Here is a 19,874-nt window from a genome sequence, read left to right on the forward strand (position 1 = left end):
AGACCAACACCGACAACGATAGTTCATGTATACATGCCGACGTCGCAAGCTGAAGATGAACAGATAGAGGAAGTGTATGAGGATATTGAAAGGGTAATGCAGTATGTAAAGGGGGACGAAAATCTAATAGTCATGGGCGACTGGAATGCAGTTGCAGGGGAAGGAGTAGAAGAAAAGGTTACAGGAGAATATGGGCTTGGGACAAGAAATGAAAGAGGGAAAAGACTAATTGAGTTCTGTAATACGTAATAGTAATAGCGAATACCCTGTTCAAGAATCACAAGAGGAGGAGGTATACTTGGAACAGGCCGGGAGATACGGGAAGATTTCAATTAGATTACATCATGGTCAGACAGAGTTTCCGAAATCAGATACTGGATTGTAAGGCGTACCCAGGAGCAGATATAGACTCAGATCACAATATAGTAGTGATGAAGAGTAGGCTGAAGTTAAAGACATTAGTCAGGAAGAATCAATACGCGAAGAAGTGGGATACGGAAGTTCTAAGGAATGACGAGATACGTTTGAAGTTCTCTAACGCTATAGATTCAGCAATAAGGAATAGCGCAGTAGGCAACACAGTTGAAGAGGAATGGACGTCTCTAAAAAGGGACATCACAGAATTTGGGAAGGAAAACATAGGTACAAAGAAGGTAGCTGCGAAGAAACCATGGGTAACAGAAGAAATACTTCAGTTAATTGATGAAAGGAAGAAGTACAAACATGTTCCGGGAAAATCAGGAATACAGAAATACAAGTCGCTGAGGAATGAAATAAATAGGAAGTGCCGAAATGGCAGCAGGAAAAATGTGAAGACATCGAAAAAGATATGATTGTCGGAAGGACAGACTTAGCATACAGGAAAGTCAAAGCAACCTTTGGTGCCATTAAAAGCAACGGTGGTAACATTAAGAATGCAACGGGAATTCCACCGTTAAATGCAGAGGAGAGAGCAGATAGGTGGAAAGAATACATTGAAAATCTCTATGAGGGTGAAGATTTGTCTGATGTGATAGAAAAAGAAACAGGAGTAGATTTAGAAGAGATAGGGGATCCAGTACTAGAATCGGAATTTAAAAGAGCTTTGGAGGACTTACGGTCAAATAAGGCAGAAGGGATAGATAACATTCCATCAGAATTTCTAAAATCATTAGGGGAAGTGGCAACAAAACGACTATTCACGTTGGTCTGTAGAATATATGAGTCTGGCGAAATACCATCTGACTTTCGGAAAAGCATCATCCACACAATTCCGAAGACGGCAAGAGCTGACAAGTGCGAGAATTATCGCACAATCAGCTTAACAGCTCATGCATCGAAGCTGCTTACAAGAATAATATACAGAAGAATGGAAAAGAAAGTTGAGAATGCGCTAGGTGACGATCAGTTTGGCTTTAGGAAAAGTAAAGGCACGAGAGAGGCAATTCTGACGTTACGGCTAATAATGTAAGCAAGGCTAAAATCAACCTAGAAAAAGCGTTCGACAATATAAAATGGTGCAAGCTGTTCAAGATTCTGAAAAAAGTAGGAGTAAGCTGTAGTCAGAGACGGGTCACATAGAATATGTACAACAACCAAGAGGGAATATTAAGAGTGGACGATCAAGAACGAAGTGCTCGTATTACGAAGGGAGTAAGACAAGGCTGTAGCCTTTCGCCCCTACTCTTCAGTCTGTACATCGAGGAAGCAATGATGGAAATAAAAGAAAGGTTAAGAAATGGAATTAAAATACAAGGTGAAAGGATATCAATGATACGATAAGCTGATGACATTGCTATCCTGAGTGAAAGTGAAGAATTAAATGATCTGCTGAACGGAATGAACAGTCTAATGAGTACACAGTATGGTTTGAGAGTAAATAGGAGAAAGACGAAGGTAATGACAAGTAGTAGAAATGAGAACAGCGAGAAACTTAACATCAGGATTGATGGTCACGAAGTCGATGAAGTTAAGGAATTCTGCTACCTAGGCAGTAAAATAACCAATGACGGACGGAGCAAGGAGGACATCTAAAGCAGATTCGCTATGGCAAAAAAAGGCATTTCTGGCCAAGAGAAGTCTACTAATATCAAATACCGGCTTTAATTTGAGGAAGAAATTTCTGAGGATGTACGTCTGGAGTACAGCATTGTATGGTAGTGAAACATGGACTGTGGGAAAACCGGAACAGAAGAGAATCGAAGCATTTGAGATGTGGTGCTATAGACGAATGTTGAAAATTAGGTGGACTGATAGGGTAAGGAATGAGCAGGTTCTACGCAGAATCGTAGAGGAAAGGAATATGTGGAAAACACTGATAAGGAGAAGGGACAGGATGATAGGACATCTGCTAAGACATGAGGGAATGACTTCCATGGTAGTAGAGGGAGCTGTAGAGGGCAAAAACTGTAGAGGAAGACAGAGATTGGAATACGTCAAGCAAATAATTGAGGACGTAGGTTGCAAGTGCTACTCTGAGATGAAGAGGTTAGCACAGGAAAGGAATTCGTGGCGGGTCGCGTCAAACCAGTCAGTAGATTGATGACAAAAAAAAATCTAGCTACCGTAAGAACTATTAGTTCAGTTAATTTTTTCACATAAACCATCGAAAGTTGGCAGAGGTTTCTCGCTCGGCGCAACTTCTGTACAGATTGGCGGTTATACGTCACAAGCAAATCACTTGTTCTAGCAAGTGTAGGTTCTGAAATATCAAGATAAAAATCTGATTCTTCCATAGATGGATGGAGAATATTATAGACTTGTTTTCTTGCATCGGTTTCCATTTCCACCTTCCCAGCTTTCCCGGATTTTTTCATGATTTTAATTATTCACAGAATATCTTAATATTTATAAACAAAATTATTCACAAAGTTTGAGTCCATCGTTAATAACTATGAGCTGCAACAATTTTGGAATAACATAGATAGACAAGGTCGACGCTCATGTAAGAAACAGATGATGGGCTAGCCCTCCACATTGCCAACGTGCGGCGCTATAGAGGCTACGTTGGACAACTTCTCTAAAATAATGTGAAAAAATTAAGTAGATAACGAAATGAATCACTCAGATTGCAAAATGAGCCATGAGTTATTTAAGAAAGCTTCAAGAATGTTGTCGAACATGTAAAGGTGTGATACGTAGGCGGTTGTCCTTTACCTTTTCCATTACTGTGTTGCATAGTATCGTATAAATTTTTTCTCGTCCGAAAAAATATTGCGGCTTTTTCACGTTTTTACACTGGTTGATCTCGTTTGGTTCGGAAAATTAATACTCCCAATGGATGTTCTGATAAAATATATGAAAAAGAAAAGGATAATCATATAGTACGTGTTGTAACTGCGATGAGGATGGTCGCGGGGTAGCACTGACGAAAGGCGCGGAGGGACCCGTGGAGAGGCCCGCGAACAACAACACAACGGGAGAGGACGGACACGACCAACGAAGGACAGAACGAATACAAGACCGAACAACAGAGTCACAAGGAAACAAACTCGCACACGAACCAGGAAGAAAGCAGTCTAGCACAAACGAGGTTCAAACTTACGTAAGCGAGATAAGACTGGCTTGATGTGCCTTTTTTTTTTACTTTATTCGGTTTCGATTCCCCCTGAAGGGGGTGGGCTGGCAGCAGCTTATTACGCCGCTCTTCAGCCTACAGAATTTGTTTTAAAAAGATGAAGATAATAAACAATAACAGTTGGCGATAAAATCGGTGATTTAAAGGTAAAATGGCAGAACATTCTGGAACTTAAAACATAAAACACAGGGTTGATGATGCTAATAAAATACACAGGAAGCAGAAAAATAATAGACAGACAATTAAAAAAACATGGCGACAGTCTGGTTTCTGTTCCCAAGAGATAGAAAATGTACACTCAGCGACAGCATGATTCCTGTTCGCAACCTGTGGAAAGACGCACGACACTGAACACTCACTTAAACACTGAACTAAAAAGTTGGCACAAATATGACATACCACAGCCGACAGCAGGTGGGGGGAAACTGGACAGATGATGGGAAAATAAAAAAGGGGGGAAGGAGAGGAAAAGTGAAGGGGGAGGGGGGAAAGGAGCCAATGGAGGATCAGGATCCAGAAAAGGGGTGGGGGTGCTGAGCAGATGTGCCAGGGAGTGGGGAAGGCAGAGGAGGGGAATACAAAAGGACTCGGGGGGGGGGGGGGGGAGAAGGGAGATAGGGAGAGGTTACAGGGGCCGGAAACACAAGATGGAAGGGGGGGGAGGAAGAGGGAGCCCAGAGAAAGGACAGAGGAAAGGAGCAGAGTGCGGATAAGAGTTGATAGAAGGGATAAATGGAGGGAGAACCTTGCAAAAGGAGATGTAGAGAGTAGAGATGGAGGGTAAAGGGGATACAACAGTGAAGAGGTGGCAGGGGGCGGGGATGGGAGAGGAGACGAGGAATCAGGGGGTGAGGGGGTTCAAGGGGGCGGGAGGTGTAGAGGATGCGGATTTGTTCGAGGAGTAGGAGCAGATGGGGGAAAGGAATGAGATCATAGAGGATCCGCGTGGGGGATGGGAGGCGTATACAGAAGGCGAGGTGGAATGCATGACGCTCAAGGATCTGGATGGACTTATAGAATTTGGGGTGGGGGGCAGATATCCAGGCAGGACTGGCATAACAGAGGATGGGACGGATTAAGGATTTGTAGGTGTGGAGGATGGTAGAGGCGTGCAACTCTAACGTTGTAGTTACACAGGAGGACACCACATCATCTGACTTGGCCGAAGATAGACACAAACGTTATTCGGAGACGAATGTCCGAATCACGCACACAACACTTTCTTGAAATGAGCGCAAGATGTTAAATTGATTGGCCTTTAATATCAAGGTCACCGACTGCTATGAGCAAGGACAATGAATGAACGGAGTACACTTTCGGTCATTATGTCTCTTCACAATGACCTGCCGACTTTTCCGGACCCTATCTGTGACAAATTAGAGAATAGCGAAAGTCATGTAATTATTCACACTGAGAGTAGGTAGATTTAAAATAATTCTAAAAGTTGTAAATTGATACAACATTTAATTGCCCTAAATGAGCAAGTCTTATAAAGACGACTACACGTGTGTGCGTTAACTGCCTACGCCAGCGTGTAACTGTTGGTTAACGATGCGTGCCGTGTGTGCAGGAGGAGCGGCGCCGCACGGGCCAGTACATGGCGCTGGGCGTCGTGGCGGCGACCTTCCTGGTGGGCCTCTACCACGCCTGCCTGCAGAAGAACGCCGCGCTGGCCGGCCTGCTCGTTCCCTCGCTCATCATGATCGTCTACCTGGCCTGGGTGCTCTACTCCGCCAGGAAGAAGAAGGTACGTCTTCCATACGCACAATGAAATTATCACTCTTCCCCGGAACGTGGGCTGATTAGGAACATCAGGCGGAATAAGTGCTGAACACAGACACGAACTCATGACCTTTTCCTTTTGCGGGTGAGTTCTCTCCCGACCTTTTTTTTTCTTGTATGTATTTATTTTCTGAGAGACATCGACCACTGTTTTTCAAAAAAAAAAAAAAAAAGGTGAAGAAGAAACTGTGACTACCGCTCCAAAGCACGATGAAGGAACTACCATCGAGCCTAGCGGGTGTAAGAGGGTAGGAGGAACAGAAACCGTCATTGTTCACAAAAAACCAGAGTATGTCCTTATAACGTCATAACTGTCCTGGAAGTAACCTCGCTGCCGTTCTACCAGGCAGCAGGAAATAACAAAAGAGTCAAAGTGAGGCCACCCCGACAACCTTCAACATTTAAAAAGGAACATTCCGTTGCTAGCAGTGCAGCTTTTAGTTCTTTCTGGGTCGCATACTCGCCTACTTTTCCATAGCTGATCACTATCGCTTTGCTTGGTTTGTTCCACAAACAACAGCACCGCCGCTCATCTTTGCGCACCCGGCACACCCCAATTATTTGAAGGGTCCGCATAAACCACTCCTAGGAAATTTGCATGTAGTGCATTGTACTTTCATAACCGTAACATTTTTATATGTCCATATTGCAAGTGTTGTCAGTAACCCAGTAAGTTCATATCTGCATCTTGGTGTAGGTAATGGGCCGTCAATCCTATGTCAGAAGAGACTGAAGGACGTATATTGAGCCGCATGAACGCTATGATCTACCTTTCTTTCTCGGCAGAGTCCAGAGACGCAATGCCACGCCACAGACCAGTCGGTGGTCACCCGTAACCAGCATTGCTCGGTGTTGACACATCGGTGAATTCGTCAAATGTATTGCGTACTTTTTGCCATTCGTTGGTTGTTTCCGATTCAAGACGAAGTACCACGTTGACCTGACTGTTGTAGGCATGATGGGGTGGTTTGCCGTGCGCCACTTGCCAATTAACAGCAGGATGTTTCCGTCCTGTCTTGTTTAGGGCGATGTGTCGAAGAAGCAGATGGTACACGTCCTTCGACGGCGGTCGTCGGAACGTCGGTAAATGCGCACGAACGTAACTGTGTTGAGCGGTGAACGTGCGGATGTACGGTAACGGGGACGATATATCCGACACTGACGGGGGAAAGATGCGAAGTTGGTAACAGTTCATCGATGCTGTTCCCCATAGTGGAATGATTCCCATTTCGCCACCGTTTCTACATAGTATTAGTACACATGGCACGCGTCTTCTCGTGTACGTTGACTAAACCAACGCTCCCTTCTCGCGCTGGGAGGGTAAGTGTGTCGTACTGCACCTTAAAGAGCTGTCCCAAGCTTACATAGCACCAAAAAGCCGCCTGAATCCTCATAACCATCGTGCGGTGGCAAATCATGGGAGCAAGATAAGGACTGATGGGTAAACACGCGTTGCAGCATATCCACGGACCGTAGGGCGTTCAGTCGTACTGACGTGCGAACTCTCAGCAGCAACCGTCGTTAGTTGTCCGCAGCCGTTCTTCGGTTCTCCTTATGGAAGGTGATACCGAAACTTCGAAGGGTTTGCACCACAGGTAAGGGTCCTTTCGATCCTGGTTCTAATCAACGCCCCATATGCATGAATTGCGATTGTCGGAAGTTGACCTAGCTGCCAGTCGCCATCCCATACGTCTGTAGCCAATCCAGGACTGAGCTAGTCTCCATCTCTTTCCGGGCGAGGAACACAATGCCATCTGCGTATGCTCTAGTACATACAAATAGTTAAGATTTTTGAATTAAATTCACAATGTATGAGGACATTTGCATTATACGTAAAATTACAAATAATACAAAAAATCTCAACTGTGCAACACAATGATGTCCCGTCTACAAACAGTTAATTAATGAAACAAACTCGCGACGGCACTCTGTCCCCGCAACTAGATCACAAGTGTGGGATAATCCCACAACGGGACTTGAATATAAGTTCAACAAACATTACATAAAAGACGTTAAAATTCATATACCTCCACTGCTTATTCTGCTCTCATACAGGCAAGATACGGCCAAGCTGCCCAAAGGCTAACCACATGTAATATCGAAGCGACAATAGTACTTCACTGATTGGCCACAAGCCTCTTCCACACGAATCACACTAAGTAGTTAAATAAACTACCGTGCCCCTAAACCATAATTAAAATCGTCATGAGAATTAAACCCTTAATTTTATTTGCCCAAAGACATTAACCACACTCTCACTAGGTCCTTACAATTACAGAAAGAGGTAATTACTTCCTAATCCGGCGACACCCCAGCCCTGGCACGATTCCAAAAGATTAACGACAAACTACTCAACCTGAGGCTGAAACGGGAGATCTGCAGAATCGCGTGTGACCTGCCAAGATTTAGGCAACGTGCGACAGCGGAAAAGCCATTACAGCAGAAGGCAAATGCACCGCTGCCTCGGACCAGCACAACAGCAAAGCGTCAACCACTGCCATACAAGGTTGTCAACATATAGCAAACAACAAACAGCTAAACAAGTTTGACCAAAATTAACGTACACATTAATACTTAAATGGGAAATTAAAAATTCAGCTAATATATTTTCCGTAAGGGAGTGGCTTCCCAGCAATAACAAGACGAAAGAAAGAATAATTACATAATAATTGAAACAAGAGTTTAAAAAAAATAAAGGTGTGTGGCGCCTCTTAGGGGCTAATAGGCACTGTAATTGGGATACGCACCAAATGGCAGACGCCAGTTAAGTTGTACCCTCGAAAGGAGTCTACGGGGGCACATTTGTATGTGGCACCCGAATATGATTTTATAAACGATGTATGTATTTGACAGGCTTTGTATCGCTGACTTTGTAAGACCACAGACCCAGAGTTACTGCTTCTGGTCTGTGATAATTTAGTGTTGGAGTAAGAGAGTGCTGGGAGCTTAGTTATAGGTAGCCATCTGTGAGCGAAAGACCATGGAGTAGGCAGTTTTTGTGAAGCCACCAATTGTTAGATTAATGTAGGAATCACGAGAACATGTACGCAGATGTGTTCATGCAAGCGTGTTAGTATAGATGAATTGGCTGATAATTTGTAATTGTTAAGTAACTACAGAATGTACGTAAACCCTTTCATGAAAAGGGTAGTTAGATGCTTCACTTTTGTTATGCTTTTAAGATTTGTTAACAGAGCTACATGTAATCTGATGAGTTGCATTTATTTTGGATTAGTGAGGTTAAATAATACTTGCTGTTTAAATCTCATTTCTTTGTGAATCAATTGTGGGTAATGTAACTTCAATTGTTTCATGTTTTTTTGCAAAGCCAAACTTAAATTACAGTATAATTTTGCTACAAATACTGCGTGTTAATCATTCACTACAATCAGTACCTCCTCCCTGTCCAGGTCATATATTTTTTAAAGAAGTTGCTTTTTCTTGAACGTTTTCATTTACCAGCCAAAAGAATTTCATGTGCATTTCAAGTATTATGGCCAGCATTGCACACTTCTGAGCCTGTAACTAGCATATTTATGTTTTTCACCAGAGTTCAGTATATATAGCGTATTGATCTTTGCTACTTTAGAGATAAGACAATTTAATTTATATGTTATGCGTACAGGGACCAGAGTTATCAGTTTTGAACAGGGCCAGATGATTCAGCACCTAAGAGGCTGAATGTAATTTGCAGTGACTGTATTTCCTTGCTGGTGTTGAGAGTTGCATTGTCCTATCAATTCGTATAAAGTTTTGCCAACAGTAACACAGAGTAAGTACACCACTTACAGCTACAACACGCTAAACAACAATTTGCGTGTTGTATCCATTCCATAGTTGAGACATTCATTCAACGTAATCTTAAAACTTCTATTATTTAAAAGAACGTTACACTTGACGACAGCTCTGTCAGTCCTTGTGAAATCATATATATATATATATATATATATATATATATATATATATATATATATATATATATATATATATATATATATATTCTGTAGCGATAATATTAGTTTTTTTTCGCAACGCAGTTTACTAATTTGTGCAAAATTTTTCCACAGTTCATCGGCATTCTTATGCTCCGCCTTGTTTTCCATTGATTTGATTGTTCAATATTTTGTCTTTGGATTTGCACCCTGTGTGTGATTAACGATGCAGAGCAAAAGTGTTTAGGTTACGGCGCGTAGTATCACAATTAAAGACACCGAAATGGACAACTTCCCGATTTTTCACAACGATGCTGAGAATGACAGTGACCACGCTGCGGTCTTGCAGAGTCAGCGACATAAAGCCCGTCAAAGACATACATCGTTTATAAAATCATACTCCGGTGCCACATAGTAATGTGCCCCAATAGACTCCTTTCATCCTGTAACCCGAAGGCGTCCACAACACAGAGTAAGAAAGTTTGAATACAAGCACGCACACACATATGACCAACTTTTACGCCGAGCGCACACAATTTTAGTTACAGGCCATGAGTTCAACAAAACAGGAAGTACCATGAGGTCTACATCAAAAGAGACTACAATCAGTAGTATCAAATACTCAATAATAACAGACAATGATTTCAAGTACAAGATTAACATACCTAAGTATTAGTTTGGCGCATCCAGAAACCTCCAGATTGAGACACACAGCCCTAGAGAGTTCACCGAAGGGCATAAAGAAACTGGATTCCTGGCCAGCAAACACCGGGCAGGATTGATAGTCTTTAAGTATAGTACTTCCGAAACAGTCTTCACAGATAATTTCAAACAAATGCCAAGGAGGCCAATAGCTTCCGGACTCCAGGTAGGCAATGGACAGTACTGCTGTGCTGCGCGTGGCTGTTAACAAGTTGTTCAGCACATCTTGGCGTGTTTAGCACGCCACGACTGAGTGACCAGGTTGCACGCGATGAGAGCCGCTCCTTGCCCACTAAACTCCCCGACAGCAACGGTCAACGGTGTTAATTCGCTGCAATCGTCAGGACGTCGAGTACTGAGGCACATCCGCCAAGCTCCGTGTCCGACACCACTCGCCAGCACACAGCCTCAGAGGAAACACACAACCCAACACAGATGACACTAAGGGGGCCACAGACAACGCAACGAGCGCACAATTGGCGCCAGTAGGATTACGCATATGCCCTCACGGGACTCACCTCGGCTCAACTTCCTCCATGTAGGAGGTGAGGTACCGGTGGAAGTAAAACTGTGAGGACGGGTTGTGAGTCACACTTGGGTAGTCTGTAGAGCACTTACTCGCGAAAGGCCAAGGTCCTGAGTTAGAGTCTCTATCGGGAATTTTTAGTAGTGTAAGTAAATTACAAATATTTTGTACAGGACATAATGCAGACAAGCCTTTCTCTCGAGGTCATGATTACGCGCTGTAGGTCGCCCAGCATTATCGAAGTATCGTAGATTTCAGCTTTGAGTTGTAAAATTTACCGTTTCCTGCAGAGAATCCAAGGAAGCTCTCTGCCAGACACTTCATAGGGCTTCGCATATACACTCCTGGAAATGGAAAAAAGAACACATTGACACCGGTGTGTCAGACTGACCATACTTGCTCCGGACACTGCGAGAGGGCTGTACAAGCAATGATCACACGCACGGCACAGCGGACACACCAGGAACCGCGGTGTTGGCCGTCGAATGGCGCTAGCTGCGCAGCATTTGTGCACCGCCGCCGTCAGTGTCAGCCAGTTTGCCGTGGCATACGGAGCTCCATCGCAGTCTTTAACACTGGTAGCATGCCGCGACAGCGTGGACGTGAACCGTATGTGCAGTTGACGGACTTTGAGCGAGGGCGTATAGTGGGCATGCGGGAGGCCGGGTGGGCGTACCGCCGAATTGCTCAACACGTGGGGCGTGAGGTCTCCCATGGAGCATGTTTGGGACTGGATGAAGCGTGTCCCACGCGGTCTGCATGTCCAGCACGAACGCTGGTCCAACTGAGGCGCCAGGTGGAAATGACATGGCAAGCCGTTCCACAGGACTACATATAGCATCTCTACGATCGTCTCCATGGGAGAATAGCAGCCTGCATTGCTGCAAAAGGTGGATATACACTGTACTAATGCCGACATTGTGCATGCTCTGTTGCCTGTTACTATGTGCCTGTGGTTCTGTCAGTGTGATCATGTGATGTATCTGACCCCAGGAATGCGTCAATAAAGTTTCCTCTTCCTGGGACAATGAATCCACGGTGTTCTTATTTCAATTTCCTGGAGTGTATGTATAACATTGCCAGTGAACATAAAAATAAATTTTAAGTAAGATATCTACAATGAGGTCCTTCGAAATTAAACAAGAAGACATGAAATTGGATAAAATTATCCCCTCCAAAACAAAGTACACCAAAACATATAAAAACAGAACAAATTTTATGTTATGTTTACCATAAATACGTACATGAAATGTTTCCTCAGTAGTCAATATGGACAACCAGTTGCTGCGTAATGGTATGACCACAATGGAGACTTGTGCCGAACAGGCACTCGAACCCGAATTTCCCGTCATCGGAATCCCTACCATTTTTTCTTGACACTACCGAGCATAGCAGGAAACCAACATGCATGGAGAAGGGAACAGTAATTCGTCATAGGCAGTGGGACTATCGGCGCAAAGCTTTTTGGACATGAATATATATTTGTATATATATGAGAATATCCAATCATTACTAAGAGTGGAAAACACGTGGACCAAATTCTCATTGTTGTAACACCCCAACTCAGCGATGGGTGAAGAAAGAGACAGGAAAGAAAATTAGAGAAAAATCATTTGTATTTGGGACTGCGGACAACTGCACAATGTCGTTGACTGAGGAAGTGTCAAAATCAAGGATAGTTTTTCGTCATCAGCAAGCAAATAGTGAACTGCGTGTCCACAAATCCACTTCACGGAGTTTCTGTTCATTTGTAGGAAGTGTCCCTTGAAATACGAAACAGAACTCGATGTAGAAGTCGTAGGGAATCCAGTATTATAATGTGAATTAAAAAGAGCTTTGGAAGACTTAAGATCAAATAAGGCAGAAGGGATTGACAACATTACATCAGAATGTCTAAAATCACTGATGGAAGTGGCAACACAACGACTGTTCGCGTTGGTGTGAGAATGTATGAATCTGGCGACACACAATCTGACTTTCGGAGAAACAACATGTACACAGTTCCGAAGACTGAAAGAGCTGAAAAGTGTGAGAATTACCGCACAATCAGCTTAACAGATCATGCGTCCAACTGACTGACAAGAGTAATATACAGAAGAATGGGAAACAAGTTGACGATATGTCAGATGACGATAAATTTGGCGTTAGGACCGGTAAAGGCACCAGAGAGGCAGTAATGACATTGTTGTTCATGATGGAAGTAAGAGTACAGAGAAATTAAGACATGTTTGTAGGATTTGTCGACCGGGCAAAAGAGAGCCGCTATGTCAAGTGGTACAAGATGTTCGAAAATCTGAGGGAAATAGGGGTAAGCTATACAGAGAGTATGTACAAGAGACAATAGGGAATAATAAGAGTGGAGGTTCAACAAAGAAGTGCTTGGATTGAAAAAGGTTGTACGACAGGGGTGTAGTTTGTTGCCCCTTCTGTTGACCACAGAGTGTTTCTGAAAGAGCGAGAAAAATTTTATCAGGACGTAGGGGATGCTCCGCTGATCAACCTGGGGTCAGAAAAGTGAACTTTCCGACCGCTTTGTCTAGAATTACTATTTTCCAGTGTATTTACAACTAACATGCTGTAAGATGTCGTGGACTCCTGACCTTCATTGCTTACATATTCCGCCCTCACAATCATATCCTGCATATCAAGACGCTTCATTCGAACCCAAACTCGATAAGATAAAGTCAGTATTGTATGAATTCATGTAAACGATATGCAAATAACAAGTAAGCGCACCGTGGTTGAAATACTCGAGGCTAGCGTACACACATACATTCCAGACACGACGGTCACAGAAGCTTTTACTTCGAGAGAGGTATACCACACACCGGGAGGCCGGTCCCTTCAGAGGACAACCCAGCGTATGTTGGCTGGTGACTGCCCATGGAGTGGACAGCGTGGGCCCAAGTGAAAAGGGGGAATGACCCCGTGTTCAGCTTAAAATTAAATTCCGCTAGATTGTGTGGGAGCGACCAGCCTACGCATTCTTTACACATAGCATGCAGTTTCAGAGATTTTCACAGGGAGACAGCAAACGCCAAACGCCAATGCTACAGGTTTATGGATTGGTCGCCTTAAAGGAAACGTCATTCTCCCGTTTTAGAAGTTTGGCAGACGATATGTCTGATGCCTTGAGCTGAAGGAATAATGGAAGAGACCTAAAGATATACCCCTTCACATCTGGTGTGGAGAGGCACCGTTCTGTTATCGCTCTTGGAGCGAGGAACAAGTCTCTCCTCAGTACTTCACTGGGAGAGCACCTCTGTCGAGAGTGAATCAAAGTGCTACTCTATATTGAGTCCTTGCGATTAAGCATTGTTGACTGTGTTGGCCGACACACTTATTGTGCGGTGTGAACGGACAGAGTTATATTTAAATGCCTACGAGCGAATTTTGTGTAGCATTGTGGTGGACTGATTATCTGACCGGTGTACCACGCCAATAGTTAGACTAGGGGCGAATAGGAATCCTTGACTTCATCAAGTCATAGGGAGAGTTTGATTGGCGAACGACAGTTATCTTATTTGTCAGCAGTGAGTGGCGCAACAGCAGTCATCACAGCTTACAGTATTGTGTGCTACAGCTATTGCGAGCCCCATATTTCCTCCACAACAGTACACTTCACTGCATTTTACATGCGACAGCCTCGACCATACCTAGAAATATTCTAAATGATGATTATTCAAGTTGAGTAGGCACGCCTCTCAGCCATTCTGCCAAGTCAACAACTATCTTAAACTTTGTATAGAAATTTCATTAGCGAATCCTATCCTTGAGAGGTAACTTCACATTCCGAAAAGAACCAAGATATAACTTGTTCAATTCATAACTAAAAGTGCCTTTGTGATTTCTCAGAATTTTTGCAAAATAAGTAATAACTTTCGTTAGTTTCATGTTTTTCTTACACTAACTAGCACTACTCCAGTACCCAAGTATCCCACTAGTTACGTAAGAAATTTTGTGAATTTTTGTGTCATTTCCTTACAGCGGACGACTCCAGAAGATAATTACTGCTGAAAGTTTTTCAGGCATTTCTCTTTAGAACGTTAGGAGCGTCTCTCTGACTTCTGTAGTCGTGTGGGATGGAAATTGCATCTTGCAGGAGCCATAGGGTAAAGGGTACATCTCAGATTAATCCGTTGCGCCGAATAACAGAATAAAAGACCCTGAATGCGTACAAGTTTACACGTACAGTGCTGTTTATTTACATGTACATTCTTTATTTCCACCAGGGAGCAAGGAGAACGAGTCATATCTTTTACCTGGCATCTTTACTAGAGATTTGTGCTAACTGTTCTACGTAAGTTGTTGGAGAACGTAGCGTAGGTTGTTCATGAGAGCATGTAGATATGGCATAACGGTGCACCACCTCCTCACTTCACTGTGAATGGCCGCAACCATTCAGTGTTGTGTTTCATGTTCGCTGGAATGGAAGGGGAGGTCCTATCCCATGGCCTGCTACGTCAACTGACCTGAATCCCCTGGACTATTTCCTTCGGGGGTATCTATAGTACGAGACCCTAGTGGATTTGGAGATGGAATTAGTTGCTAGAATTGTGGCTGCGTTTGATGTGATTCAAAACACACCAGGGATATTTGTCAGGGTAAGTCAGAATCTTGTTCACGATGTCATGCTTGCATTGAGGTTGATGACCGCCAGTTTCAAAACAGTTTTTGAGACAGAGTACAAACGGTACGTGCAGTGTGCGAACGATGATAATTGCAGTTAATGTAGATAAAAAAGCACACAGTAATGTATTTTTTTCCCTATTATCTCCTCGGACGTCATGTTCCCTACCTCAGATTGCTCAGTAGAGTACCTTCAATGTCCTGTTAAATTTTTGCACGCTCTTACGGAAACATCTTGCATACATCGAAGCAGCATTGACGGAAATTAAATTTAGGGTGAAAAGATATCAGTGATAAGATACGCTGGTAACATTGCTATCTTCAGTGGAAGTGAATAAGGATTAGAGGAGTTACTGAATGGAATAAACAGTCCAATGAGTACAGAATACGGTTTGAGAGTAAATCGAAAGCTGGCCAGAGTGGCGCTACAGCCTGGAACCGCGCCACCGCTACGGTCGCAGGTTCGAATCCTGTCTCGGCATGGATGTGTATGATGTCCTTAGGTTAGTTGGGTTTAAGTAGTTCTAAGTTGTCAATAAAATTCTTCTGGGTTAGAGACCGCATTGTCATTTATAAAATTCCAACGTTTCGGCGTCTGTTGCAAGACGCCTTCCTCAGGGTGTGTTGCTAACTGCTGAATGCGCGCAAGTGTGGTTACATATATACTATGGAAGAGTGTTGTGATTGGATGTGAGGATGAGGAGGAAGGGTACTAGGAGTTCATTTTATTGGCGTTTGCATTGCGTCTTGTTATTGGCGGAAATAGGCGTTTTCCATTGGAGTTTCCTTTACTGCCTGCCACTGGTGGAAATCGGCGAATAGGAGACTTAGCGGCGACTGCAGCCAGTTTTGGATACGCGACGAACAGTGGTGAACCTCTCCAGCCACACCTTGAGCGATGCAGCCACAAAAGTTTTGGCGAAAGGGATGAACTATGCAATCGCACCAAAACTAGTACCGAAAGAAGACATTATCGAATCAGTGGAGGCCTCGGTACGCCATCTACCACAACCAGAAGCAGAGAAGATCCGACAAGAAACAGTACGAGTCTTGGCTCACGCAAAGCCTCCGAAGCAAAACATCAGTAAAGAGGAACGTCAGGCCATCAAGGAGCTGAAGAACAACTCTCAGATTGTGATAATACAGGCGGACAAGGGAAATGCCACCGTAGTGTTGGACACAGTAGATTACGATAAGCGGATGGAGGATCTTTTGAAGTAACCCATTTACCATAAACTTAAGGGGGATCCGACGGTCAAGCGCTGCTGAAGCAAACCAGGATGAATTTTGACACGACCCGTAGACTCATTCCACAGGTGCCACAGGCACCAAGAATATATGGGGTACCAAAGATCCACAAAGAAGCCTTCCCTTTACGGCCGATAGTGAGTAGTATCAACTCGCCGACCTACAAATTAGGGAAAGAATTGGCTCCGAAGCTTAGACGTTTAGTGAGACATGCAGATGCAAACGTCAAGGACCCCACCCATTTTATAGCACTTTTGAAAGAGAAGCGGGTCTCTGATACGGATTTGATGGTCAGTTTTGACGTGAAATCTTTGTTCACGAATGTACCCGTGACGGACACCATGAACATCTTAGAGGAACGCATGGCACGTGACATCAGCGAGCTAGTGCGCCACTGTTTGACGACCACCTATTTTAGGTGGTAAGGGGATTTTTACGAGCAGACGGACGGTGTTGGTATGGGTTCCCCTCTTTCGCCAGCTGCAGCAGACATTTTTATGCAAGCATTCGAAGAAACAGCACTCCTGTCCGCCCCATTACGTCCGGAATGCTGGCTACGATACGTGGATGACACCTTTGTTATCTGGCCACACGGAGAAGAAGAGCTTCAGAACTTCCACGAACATCTTAACCAGCAGCACAGCAAAATTCATTTTACCATGGAGATTGAAAAGAACGGGGTATTGCCTTTTCTCGACGTAGAAGTTTATGGTAAGCCAGACGGGAAGCTTGGACACAGAGTTTACAGGAAGCCCACCAACACGGACAGGTACCTGCATGCATCCTCCCACCACCATCCTATGCAAAAGAATTCGGCCCTACGAACTTTAACTAAGAGAGCCTACAGGATCAGCGATGAATACAACCTGCAAGCTGAACTGCAGAACCTCAGGACCATTTTTGGAGCTAATGGCTACGACATGAGGCTGATACGCAAAACCATGGCGCCGAAGGAGGAGGGCAACAGGGAAATACAGAACGAAGCACAGAACACCGCCGTGCTACCGTATGTACAAGGGGTTACTGAACATCTGTGCAAAATTCTCCGTCGGGCAGGTATTAAGCCGATTTTTCGTAGCAACAACAAAATAAAAGACATTCTGGGCTCGACAAAAGATACAATTGACAAGTTTCATGCCGCCGGAGTTTATGAAATCGAGTGTGAATGTGGACTGGTGTATGTAGGTGAGACTGGGCGTCCAATAAGCACCAGGCTAACTGTACATGAGAGATATATCCGCCTCAAACAATATAGCAAATCAGCCGTGTCAGAACATCATGAGCAGTGCAGGATGAACATCGAATTTCGAGAGGCCCGAGAACTGGCGAAACAGCCGTTTAGTTTGAGGAGGAAGATTAGAGAGGCTATAGAAATAGCCAAGCGACACGATAATATGAACAGAGAAGACGGGTACAGACTTCCAGCGTCTTGGCTGCCTGCTGTGACACCTTTGCGGAAGGACAGCTCGCGCAAAGCAACAGGCGTGCGGTAGGCCACAGCGGAGGATGGTACACAGAGCGCTGACGCGGCCTAGTCGATACTAGGCAGTTAGTAAACAACGCTACGCTGCAGTCGCCGCTAAGTCTCCTATTCGCCGATTTCCACCAGTGGCAGGCAGTAAAGGAAACTCCAATGGAAAACGCCTATTTCCGCCAATAACAAGACGCAATGCAAACGCCAATAAAATGAACTCCTAGTACCCTTCCTCCTCATCCTCACATCCAATCACAACACTCCTCCATAGTATATATGTACCCACACTTGCGCGCATTCAGCAGTTAGCAACACACCCTGAGGAAGGCGTCTTGCAACAGACGCCGAAACGTTGGAATTCTATAAATGACAATGCGGTCTCTAACCCAGAAGAATTTTATTGACATTGACAACGGCCGCGGACGCCTACGGTTACATTTAGTTCTAAGTTCTAGGGGACTGATGACCTCAGAAGTCAAGTCCTATAGTGCTCAGACCCAAGAAAATCGAAGACGTACGAAGGCAGTGAGAACTAACAGAAATGAGAACATCGAGGAAACATCAACATTGATAATCACGAAGTAAACGAAGATAAGGAACTCTGCTGACTAGATAGTAAAGTAACCCGTGACGGACGGAGCTAGGAGGATGTCAAAGGCAGGCTAGTACTGGCGGAAAGGGCGTTACTGGCCAAGAGAAGTTCATTAGTATCAACCGTAGGCCTTAATTTGAAGAGGAAATTAGTCTGGAGCACAGCATTGTATGGTAGTGAAACGTGGACTGTGGAAAACCGGGACAGAGGAGAATCGAAGTATTTGAGATGTGGTGCTGTAGACGAATGTTGAAAATTAGGTTGACTGGGATAAGATAAGGATTGAGGAGGAGGTTCTGCGCAGAATCAGAGAGGAAAGGAATGTAGGAAAACACTGACAACAAGAAGGAACAGGATGGTACCTAATCACGAAATAACTTCTAGAGAACTAGAGGGAGCTGTGGAGGGTAAAACTGTAGAACAAGACAGGGACTGGAATAACTACAGCAGGTAATGGAGGAAGTAGGTTGCAAATACTACTCTGAGCTTGGCACAGGAAACTAATTTTTGACGGTTCGCTTCAAAGAATGCAGAAGACTGATGACTCAATAAAATTAAATGAAACAAAAAAAACCGAGGAGCATGTGAGACGATATCTGATAAGCAGTCATACGGGTAATTAAAGCCAACATCTATCGTGACAAGAATCAGACACCGCATACCAGGCGATGCTCGTCTGCGTCTACATCTAAATCTACATGATTACTCTGCAATTCACACTTAAGTGCCTGGCAGAGGTTTCATCGAACCATTTTCATACTACTTCTCTACCATTCCACTCTCGAATGGAGCGTGGGAAAAAGGAACACCTAAATCTCTCCGTTCGAGCTCTGAATTCGCTTATTTTATTATGATGATCATTTCTCCCTACGTAGGTGGGCATCAACAAAATATTTTCGCTTTCGGAAGAAAAACTTGGTGATTGAAATTTCGTAAATAGGTCTCACCTCAAAGAAAACCGCCTTTGTGACTGCCACCCCAACTCGCGTATCATATCAGTGACACTCTCGCCCCTATTGCGCAATAACACGAAACGTGCTGAAATTCCTTGCGCTTTTTCGATGTCGTCCGTCAATCCTAGCTGGTAAGGACCCCACACTGCGCAGCACTATTCCAGCAGAGGAGGAACAATGTAGGCTGTCTCTTCAGTGGGTTTGTTGCATTTTCTAAGTGTTCTGCCAACGATGCACAGTCTTTGTTTCGCCTTCCCCACAATATTATCTATGTGATCTTTCCAATTTAAGTTGCTCGTAATTGTAATTCTTAGTTATTTAGTCGAATTGACAGCCCTTACATTTGTGCGATTTATCGTATACCCAAAATTTATCGGATTTCTTTTAGTACCCATGTTGATGACCTCGTACTTCTGTTTAGTGCTAATTGCCACTTTGCACCATACAGAAATTCTCTCTACATCATTTTTTAATTGGAAT

General features: G+C 44.0%; 1 protein-coding gene across 1 annotated transcript in view; it reads left to right on the forward strand.

Moving 5' to 3' along the window:
- The window catches only part of LOC126299449 (uncharacterized), an 82,546-nt gene that overhangs the window by 22,219 nt on the left and 40,453 nt on the right, over window positions 1–19,874 (forward strand). Inside the window, exon 2 of the mRNA XM_049991400.1 lies at window positions 5,127–5,303. Coding sequence (XP_049847357.1) covers window positions 5,127–5,303 — 177 coding nt within the window. The remainder of the gene's footprint in view (window positions 1–5,126; window positions 5,304–19,874) is intronic.

Source organism: Schistocerca gregaria, chromosome 1 (assembly GCF_023897955.1).
Source record: "Schistocerca gregaria isolate iqSchGreg1 chromosome 1, iqSchGreg1.2, whole genome shotgun sequence".
NCBI classification, from domain to species: Eukaryota; Metazoa; Arthropoda; class Insecta; order Orthoptera; family Acrididae; genus Schistocerca; species Schistocerca gregaria.